Here is an 11,290-nt window from a genome sequence, read left to right as displayed (position 1 = left end):
CAAAATCTATTCCTAACGCTCTTGACCACCTGACCCAAGTCTTCAGGGGCCCAGTCTTCCATGTAAGCTCCCTGAAGTGTACAACAACTTGATCGCTCCTGACCTGACGTCTGTCGATTCTCCTGTAATGTATTCAGGGCTTTGAAATGCTCGCTTTGGCAGTCTCCCTTTCTGATTAAGATTTCCCAGCGGTGTGTAGTCATCCCTGACGACTGCTTAACATAGGCAGCGTTGGCTCAAAGTTCATGATGTAACGACACAACTCCACTGATTTAATGTCATAGGATTTCATGGTAGTAGAAACCTAAATGCCGATGTGACAGGCTACTCTCCCTTTGTGTTCAAGCTATTGGGCCCCAGCAACCCTCGTTCTTCCTTCTGTTGGCGCGAACAAAATATTCTAGCGTTATTTGCGGGCTTAAGTAGCCAGCTTGGCTTTGCTGGTTCATGAGAGGCGGAAAGTGTGCTTTCTCCCTCTGAGGTGAGGTCTGTTTCTGGCGTAAATCCTCGCCATTAATGTCAACATGACTAAGGTTTAGTTCCTCAAAGTCGAGGGGGACAAGAACCCTGTTTGGGTCTTGAACCCTCCAGGCCAACCACTGAGCTTTCCCAAGATACAACCCACAACAGTTGCATAACTCCCTGATATCTTTTTACTGGTAGAACAGATCCATCAGGTGAAAAGACAAGTTCCCCAAACGTTGTCCTGTCAAGAATTGAACCGATGACCTGTCGGGTGTGACTTAACAGCGCTGATCACCGACCCACATGACCCTTGAGGGTTACCTTGCGTTGATTCTGAGGATCAACATTCCTGCGGTCCGGACTCTCGGCCAGGCCTCCTCATCGTAGCTAAAACCTACTTATACAACCCAACAAAATATATTTCAGAAAAGGAGAGCACAAATGTAAAATAAAGACTCTGGGAAGATCATATCTGTCGAGTTAATGGTAAGTAGGAGCTTTGAGAATGTGGGGACAAGAGCATTACCTCACAGCAGCCTCCAGGCGGAAATATTGGACATATGAAAATGCAATTCTCCCTCCGCTGGCTGGAACATCCAGCGATTCTGGGAGTGCGGGAAGCAAATTGGTCCGCTGTTGATTTCCAGTAAAAATACTTGTCCTCTTGCGGGGAGACAGGCGCTGCGCATCCCGTGTGTCTTCCATTACACCAGCATGATCAACACACTATTTTACTTGCAGGATCCATCAGCTGTCTGGTGTAGTAGAACTACTCAATCCTCATCATCCTTACGAATTATAGTTAAGCATATTTCCTTCCTTCCTTCCTACTCCTGCGGCTCTTGATGCTCTTGATGCGCTTGATGCTCTTGATGCTCTTGATGCTCTTGATGCGCTTGATGCTCTTGATGCTCTTGATGCTCTTGATGCGCTTGATGCTCTTGATGCTCTTGATGCTCTTGATGCTCTTGATGCTCTTGATGCACTTGATGCTCTTGATGCTCTTGATGCTCTTGATGCTCTTGATGCGCTTGATGCTCTTGATGCGCTTGATGCTCTTGATGCTCTTGATGCTCTTGATGCTCTTGATGCTCTTGATGCGCTTGATGCTCTTGATGCGCTTGATGCTCTTGATGCTCTTGATGCTCTTGATGCTCTTGATGCTCTTGATGCGCTTGATGCGCTTGATGCTCTTGATGCGCTTGATGCTCTTGATGCGCTTGATGCTCTTGATGCTCTTGATGCTCTTGATGCTCTTGATGCTCTTGATGCTCTTGATGCTCTTGATGCGCTTGATGCTCTTGATGCTCTTGATGCGCTTGATGCTCTTGATGCTCTTGATGCTCTTGATGCTCTTGATGCTCTTGATGCTCTTGATTCGCTTGATGCTCTTGATGCACTTGATGCTCTTGATGCTCTTGATGCTCTTGATGCTCTTGATGCGCTTGATGCTCTTGATGCTCTTGATGCTCTTGATGCTCTTGATGCGCTTGATGCTCTTGATGCTCTTGATGCGCTTGATGCTCTTGATGCTCTTGATGCGCTTGATGCTCTTGATGCTCTTGATGCTCTTGATGCTCTTGATGCTCTTGATGCGCTTGATGCGCTTGATGCTCTTGATGCTCTTGATGCTCTTGATGCTCTTGATGCGCTTGATGCTCTTGATGCTCTTGATGCTCTTGATGCTCTTGATGCTCTTGATGCTGCCACGTAAACATTTCGGCCCAAGCCTTTCCATCTATACTGCATATATGCATAATTACCTCAATGGAAATACAGATGAATAGTGAATCATAATTCATAAGATGAGACAGATAATTATAACTGAGGCTGCGAACACATGCAAATTACTGGACTGATAAAGCTCATCTCTTGACTCCGAGAGCATCCTCATGAGCTATTGACTATTTGAGCTATATCAAGCTCTTGGACCCCGCCTTTCTAACCGATCTATTTGTCCTTGAACTGCAAGGATCACGGTGTATATCTAAGATCTGAGAGTATGAATACATTTATCGATACATCAAGTGAATTTATAATCTATAAAATGTTATTGCTCTAACAATGATATAAAAAATTTCTGCATTTAAAATACAAATACAAAAATTCATTGACAAGGAGGCAGTTTGAGACACCATTAATACCGGATGTAAATTAGTCAAAGGAAATGGTACACGGCCTTTCGTCTCGTTAAGAGACTTGCTTAATTAAAGACTTAATTAAAGACTTCCCAAGATCTTTCCTGCTTCTCTTAAACACATGACTACATGGAGGGCAGTGAGGTGGGCAGCAGATTATGATGACATGGTATCTCACCAGAGTGTTATCCTCTTCCTTTAAGTATAGAAGTGGATAAAAGGATATAACTAAGGCGACATTAGTTATGTTTTATGCAATACAAATATCAGCGCGAGAATACAAATTGGATAAGTTTAAAGATTCAGGAAAGTCTTGGGTAAACACTGGTTTAGATTCAGGAAAGACCAGGGTAAATACTGGTTTGAAAACACGGTGGTTGATTTATGGAACAAAGTTACGGTTAACAACACAGAAGTGAGATCACTGGATTGTTTCAAACGTAGGCTAGACATAAATATGAATGAGTTTGGCTTGATATATATAAACGATCTACGTCAAATGGGCAACTAAGCTTTCTGCAGATTTATTTTCTTATGGTCCCATTTCCTCCTATTTCTCTATCCTGCACCTGCTGATTTAGGCTTGTCAATATTCGTACTGGAATTGGGATTTTTTTTACCCAATTTCAATATCTTTTATATATTTGTTAACAACAACAGTCCTGATTGAGTCAGAAATTCAATGAGCCATATTTCTTAGCCTGACAATTTCTATTTTGGTTTAGTTAATACTGTATTCACTCTCTGGATGCAATGATGATAGTAATAATATCGTTTACAATATATAAAAGTCGCTGAACAAGTTGCACTCTAAATGACCTACATTTTAAATTGCAACACTTCGGCATAGCAGAGATCAACACATTTATTGAAATATGATTTAAATAAAAAATAAACAAAAATTGATCGACTGTATCAATCTACTAACATGAATGTTCAACATAGATATGAACAAGTAAATCTACATTAAAAGCCTTTCCCCACCAAAAAACCTACATTCATATTATAAAAGGATTTGTTTTTCGTCCTGAAAATCCAGTACTAATTGTGCTGAAGTTTCACACGATGCACAAATATATTGGCTATTTTCGGCGAGAGTTTATGAGCGATAATGAATACCCAGCCGGGTCGGGACTGGACAGGTGGAAGCGTTATTTACGGCTGAAAACCACTTTTTCATCAGATTAAAACCCTATGCTCGCTGGACCTCGAAATCAAACCTGAATTCGAGTCTGGAATTAATGCCTTTTTCATCTAATTAACTCGAGCCTGGCCTTCAGGAGAGCTATTGTGACTTTGGTGTTATGAAATATACTAGTATTTGTATGTAGCGTTGCATACTGTATAATGAAAAATATAATAATGAAGAGATAGCATGAAGCAAATGCACACGTACTCCCTCTCTCTCACATATATAAATGAAATATAAGAAAATAATGTAATAATATAATATAAGAAAATTCACTTTCGCAAACAGAGTGGTAGACGGTTGGAACAAGTTAGGGGAGAAGGTGGTGGAGGCTAAGACCGTCAGTAGTTTCAAAGCGTTATATGACAAAGAGTGCTGGGAAGACGGGACACCACGAGCGAAGCTCTCATCCTGTAACTACATTTATGTAATTACACACACACACACACATACTCACACACACACACACACACACACACACACACACACACACACACACACACACACACACACACACACACACACACACACACACACACACACACACACACAAATGGGCAGAGTTTATTTCACCTGATGCATCTGTTCACCTAACAGTAAATAGATACCTGGGAGTTATTCACTTGCTACGGGCTGCTTCCTGGGTAGCTGTGCGTTTGTGTTGAAGTGAAATACATATGTAGTAGATATGATAGATGAAAAATAGTCTAGAAGTTTGCACATTAAACTAACCGGCAGTTAGAAAGGCGGGGTCCAAGAGCTAACAGCTTGATCCTGCACCCTCAGACAGTAAATAAACACACTGAACGGATTGAGCTATCAGGAAAGACTTGGAGAATTGGACCTTACTACACTGGAGGAAAAAAGAGATAGGGGCAGATTGGATTGGATTGGGAGCCGGTCGGCCGAACGGACAGCACGCTGGACTTGTGATCCTGTGGTCCCGGGTTCGATCCCGGGCGCCGGCGAGAAACAATGGGCAGTTTCTTTCACCCTATGCCCCTGTTACCTAGCAGTAAAATAGGTACCTGGGTGTTAGTCAGTTGTCACGGGCTGCTTCCTGGGGGTGGAGGCCTGGTCGAGGACCGGGCCGCGGGGACACTAAAGCCCCGAAATCATCTCAAGATAACCTCAAGATAACCTCAAGATTCTAAATGGACACAGCAGCAATGTTTGAAGTTACGAACAGCAGAACTGGAATTATAGAAGGAGACTACAGACACAAATGAGCCACCAAGACGTCAGAAAGAACTGTTTGACTGTTAGAGCTGTCAATAAGTGGAATAGGTTAGATGTGGAAGTCGTCGAGGCTAATATAAAATGGTTGAAGCTAATTCTATTCAAAATTTTAAAGGTTAATATGATTAAAGTGGAAATAAATTATTGTATTAATCGGCAGGCTTGAATAAGAGTATCTTGATCCTGCATGCACATCATGTGAGTTCATCAAGGTGAGAAGACACACACACACACACACACACACACACACACACACACACACACACACACACACACACACACACACACACACACACACACACACACACACACACACACGCAACCCGTTCTCGCAAATTTAATAAGTCAATATTGACTTATTAAATATGTGCATAGGTGACATACTTAACATAATAGATACCCTCAAAAAGATTCATAGAAAACACCGACCTTACCTAACCTTGTTAGTATCTTAAGATAAGCATCTTATTGCTTCGTAATTACAATTATTACCTAACCTATAATAGGTATAGGTTAAGTAATAATTGTAATTACGAAGCAATAAGATGCTTATCTTAAGATACTAACAAGGTTAGGTAAGGTCGGTGTTTTCTATGAATCTTTTTAAGGGTATCTATTATGTTTTGTATATCACCTATGCACGTAGTTAATAAGTCAATATTGACTTTACGAATTTGCGAGAACGGGTTGGCTGATGTAGACCTGACCAAATGTAAACTGTGTCAACAAAATTATTCGCACACCCTCCGTCACTATGTGATGGAGTGCGAAAAGATACGTGAATTTAGAGACAATTCTATAACCAATGTTCCAACGATGTGTAAATATTTCATTCAAAATTATCTGCTTCCAGAAATTTTAGCCAAATGTCCCCAGTTTGCTAACTGTAGATAGTAACTAAGTGATTGTAACCTATCCACCGCTGCCCACTGGATGGGGGGCGGTGTGCAGGACAAACATATAAATTTTGAGACTAGCTCTCCACATATGTCAGTTGCTTAATTTAGAAACTGTACTTGTGGTCGATCTCGAACCCATTGATGATGTGACGACTTATACTGAATTTGGTAACTAGCTCATCAAGATTGTAACTTGCTTAGCTAAATGAGTTGTGGGGTTCAGTTCCTGAACCCATTATGTGCCTCTGTAACCCTTTCCACTACCGCCCACAAGATGGGTATGGGGTGCATAATAAATGAATTATCTGCTTTTGCGACTAGAGCTGAGGAATGTGGCCTCCTTATCTCTGTACAGAAAACTCGTGCCCTCATTCCATGTGGTATTCCACCACCCAATTATCATATAGACGGGCGAGCACTTGAGAACTGCGAGTCTTACAGATACCTTGGTGTCCCCATTAACGACCCTGGGTACCTTAATCTTCTCTCAAGAGGAGACTTTGGGAGAGATTAAAGCCCTTGCGGGTCCTTGTTGGTGTCAATCATGGACTTAACGTGAGACTTGCTAGAATGTTTTATGTATCATTTATACGCTCTGTGATTGACTACAATGTTCTACATCTCACACTGTATACTGACAAAGAGCTGAAATATCTTGAAACATTGCAAAATGAAGCTATGCGTCTCATCCTTGGGGCTCCAAAGTCCACGAGAATAGTTAATATGAGAGCAGAGTTAAAATTACCTACCATAAGTGAGAGAATTTTGTCTATTACCACAGTTTTCGGCGTGAAGGCATTGAGTAGATCTCGGCAACACATGAAATTTCAAAGCTGAACTTTCTAATATGCTGCACTCACCTGAGGTCTATAGAAGAAGAACGAAATCTGATTATGTTTATTGGTTCTACAAGGTAACCAACTCCATCAAAATGTGAAATATGTACCCAAATCAATTAATGATTACTCAACCAACTAATCCATGAGATAACTGGATCTATCAGTTCATAGATCTATCAGTGTACACCATACATCAGTAAAACAGTTAAAAAAATCACTGAGAGTAAACAGGTTATGGGTAACAATGTGTATCAGTGCTATAATGTCCCTAACATTCTTGAACCTATATTATTTGCTGACGATACTACCCTCAACTACTCAGACCCCAACCCCCACATACTAAATAATTTTGTAAATAATGAATTAAAAAAGTCCACTTATGGATATCAACGAACAAACTCACACTTAACTTAAAAAAAGACCTACTACATCTTATTTGGAAGCAAATCAACAAATGCAATTCAGCTTCAGATAGATAATGTTAACATCAGTAATAAAAATGATGGAAAGTTTCTTGGCCTATTCCTAGACAAGAGACTCAACTTTAGCACCCACATTCAATACATAACTAAGAAAGTCTCTAAGACAGTTGGTATTCTCTCTAAGATCAGTTATTATGTTCCAAACTCTGCTCTCCTCTCATTATATTACGCGCTAATCTATCTTTATCTTAGATATGGTATCTGTGCATGGGGGTTATACCACTGCAAACTACCTCAAGTCCATCATCACCTAGCAAAAATCTGCTATCAGAATAATAACAAATTCTGCTTTCAGACAACACTCAGCCCCCTTGTTTAACTCCCTAAACAAGCTAAACATAAACTCACTCCACACATTCTTTTGTGTCAACTACATTAACAAAACCCTGTTCCTAAATGCTAACCCTGGTCTGAAACTTTTCCTGGACACATGTAATAGGACCCATTATCACCAAACCAGAAATAAATATCTCTTTGAAATCCCCAGTCAAACTTATTCTGTGTAAACACTCTATGCAAATAAAGAGACATTGTTAATAGCACTCACTCCCCAAGGAATTGAAAAGCTGTCCAACTTTTGCCTTATTCAAAAACGAAACAAAAAAACACCTAATTTCATCTTCATAGTTTCCTACCTGGTGGTTTAAACTCTCACTGTATCTTGTGCTACTCAATCCCCCAATATATGTACCTAAGCCATATAACTTTACCATTGTAATCATTGTTATTATATTATATCATGATTGTTATATTGAACGCATATTTTATTACATTATACCTTGAAATAATCCTCAAATTATGATACAAAGTACCTAGCACTGTTTATAATCCTCAAATGTTACTTTAATTTACCTATTTTGTCAAATTTTCTTACAATGAAGCTGTTAAATTTTATTAAATTTGGCTAGAAATTACCTACCTAAAATTATCCGTTAGATTAAGGACCTGCCCGTAATGCTATGCGTGTTAGTGGCTTTACAAGAATGTAAACACATCGATGCTATGTACTCTCATAACCCCAATATACCTTCTTGTATATATATAAATATATAAACTAATTAATCTAATTACCCATGAAAGTGGATATATATCCTAACTCATTCAGTCCTAAACTAATTGAACCCCAGGGAGGAATTACTGACCCCGCCCAGGATACAACCCCATAACAAGCCGACTACCTCCTGAATGCCTACTCACTACTAGGTGAACAGGGCATTAAGTGATAGGAAATGAACCCAACCACTTCTGTCGCGCCCGGGATTCGAACCCGAAATTCTCGATTGTGCATTGAGAACGAACCCGACTGTGCATCCTGGACCCGTATCTTATCTTTCTTATCTGAAAACATCCGCTGTCTAGTTGTCTTATACTTACACTTCGTAATAATAATGGCAGGATAAATTAAATAAATTAAATCTAAATAATAATAATAATAATAATAATAATAATAATAATAATAATAATAATAATAATAATAATAGGCTAAATATTAAACTTAACTGCAAAGAAAACGATTAAACTTGAGTCTCATAAGAGTTCCCCAGTGTCACAAATATGACGTCACACACACTTTATTTATTATTTTTGCGTTATACTTGGGTAAGGTAGCTTAAAGTGTGTTAGATTAGGTTAGGCTAGGCTACATTAGGATATAATAGGCTTATTTAAAGAGCCATGATAACGTTATATGAAATATATTTTTGAGGGTTAGTGAACACACTGGCTGAAGTTATCGTACATGCAGCGGGAGGCGACGCATGTGCAGTAGAGCCTCACACGACTGCTTCCCGTCCCACATGTAGAGGCGAGTACTGACGCTCCTCTCTAATACAATATTTGCCTTATAATAAGGTGTTCTAGGCTCTTAACAGTGCACGTAGGTGCTGCAGAGCAGTAATTATTGTGGCCGAGATAATAATTTGATCTCATAAGTCTGCTACGTCTTGAAATATTTATTAGGGAAGGCAAATTACCGCTGGCCGCCCCTGCCTCAGTGGCTTATCAAAGTGTATGTGTAGGCGTTAATATATATATATATATATATATATATATATATATATATATATATATATATATATATATATATATATATATATATATATATATATATATATATTAATATATATATATATATATATATATATATATATATATATATATATATATATATATATATATATATATATATATATATATATATATATATATATATTCATTAATTGGCTGTTGATTCACCAACCAGCAATCAACAGCCAATTAATGCACAACTATATTCTACCCACTTCAAGACTCTGAACCAATATAGAAGCAGCAAGAGGAAGTGTGGGCCAATAGGCCTTCTGCAGTTACTTCCATTCTTATGCCCCCTTATCCAATTAATACCCATTGTTTAGTGTTCTGTCTTCCATTTGTCACAAATTTGTTCACCTCATCCAAAACTGTTGCACCATATCACCTCACCCAAGTATGAGTATATATGACGGATAAGGTGTTTAGTGTTAGCGTAAGTAAAACTATGTTTATTGTTTTCAGGTTACAGTTGTGTGTGTGTAAACTAAAGTCTTTGAAAATGCAATAAGTTATTACGAAACGCGTTCAAGCGTCGCGTCAGACTAGAAATAAAAATGAATTTTGGAGAATTGATTTTTCAATTACCATCAACAGTAAAAAGAAACATAAGAAATATTGAGAAAATTCGTGTTAGAATTATTAATCTCACCTTTTTGGTTATATTTAACAATATATATATATATATATATATATATATATATATATATATATATATATATATATATATATATATATCACTAAGAACTCTTTGACCCGGCCAGGATTCGAACCCATGCTGTCCAGGATCACCCCTAAACGTACACAGTACCGTGACCACCGCACCAATGATCGTCTATAAGGGATACAAGACACTCCGTACATTGACAGCATCGCACACTAATATTTTTACCACTTCGGACACCAGCTTTGGACGTTTCGCATATGTGTACGTGTTACCTATTAAAACGACAATATAATGCTATTAACATTTAAAATCTTCTACTTAACAGGCATATAGTTATTAAATGAAGTTTAGTGATGTAATAGACATAATCCGGAGTTGGTAAGGACGCCGCCCGCCAGCGAAAACACAACACACCCGAATGCCCACAAACACAATACAGCGCACAACACTTCTGTCAGTTTTTGGATAAACTCCTTTTATATTTATTATGTGATAGTTATACTTGTATAAAATGATAACTATTATAGGTAAGCGCCTAATATTTAATATTAATCAATAAAAAAGAAGTGAGAAGCCACACGCCTGTCTGTACATGTCTTTTGTGTATAAGTATTTTGGGCGCTCATGTACTTGTGCTCTAGCTGGCGTTCACAACTGTTCTTGCCTACAAGCATTAGAATGAAACAAACGAATTTATTTATCCATGATGTTAACACTCAGGCCGTCATACGAGGACGTAAACCAGTAGACAGAGGAGAGAGAGAGAGAGAGAGAGAGAGAGAGAGAGAGAGAGAGAGAGAGAGAGAGAGAGAGAGAGAGAGAGAGAGAGAGAGAGAGAGAGAGAGAGAGAGAGAGAGAGAGAGAGAGAGAGAGAGAGAGAGAGAGAGAGAGAGAGAGAGAGAGAGAGAGAGAGAGAGAGAGAGAGAGGGAGAAAGAGAAAGAGATAGTGAAGAAGAGTGAGGCAGAGCGAGGACGAGAGCGAGTGTGGGCGAGGGAGAGTGAGACACTAGTGAGGGAGAGTGAGACACTAGTGAGAGAGAGTGAGATAGAAAGATAGAAATATTCGTAGTCACAGCCTTCGTATGAGTTACCGAGTGACGCTGCCACCACCCTGAGTTACCGGACAGGGGACCGGAGTGAGGTTCGTAGGTCTTGCAGTTGGAATAAACCTACCAGGACAGGTGTAGGGGACAATTGAACGGTGCAAAGATCTTGGCCTGTCACTCGAATAATCCTGACCACTTGGGAACTACAGTGTACACAAGAATAAGGCGGGACACACCCAATACTAACACCTCAACACGG

General features: G+C 39.3%; 1 protein-coding gene across 1 annotated transcript; it reads left to right on the top strand.

The window, feature by feature from the left end:
• The first annotated feature begins 524 nt into the window (after nucleotides 1–524).
• Nucleotides 525–2,179, top strand: LOC138353836 (major royal jelly protein 5-like). Its single transcript, XM_069307255.1, has 2 exons — nucleotides 525–533; nucleotides 1,268–2,179. The coding sequence occupies exons 1-2, from the start codon at nucleotides 525–527 to the stop codon at nucleotides 2,177–2,179; spliced, it is 921 nt and encodes a 306-aa protein (XP_069163356.1).
• The last annotated feature ends 9,111 nt before the right edge of the window (nucleotides 2,180–11,290 follow it).

The sequence above is a fragment of the Procambarus clarkii genome, chromosome 60, assembly GCF_040958095.1.
Source record: "Procambarus clarkii isolate CNS0578487 chromosome 60, FALCON_Pclarkii_2.0, whole genome shotgun sequence".
NCBI classification, from domain to species: domain Eukaryota; kingdom Metazoa; phylum Arthropoda; class Malacostraca; order Decapoda; family Cambaridae; genus Procambarus; species Procambarus clarkii.
The sequence above is the reverse complement of the archived record's forward strand: the minus strand, read 5'-3'. Positions and strand labels throughout refer to the sequence as shown.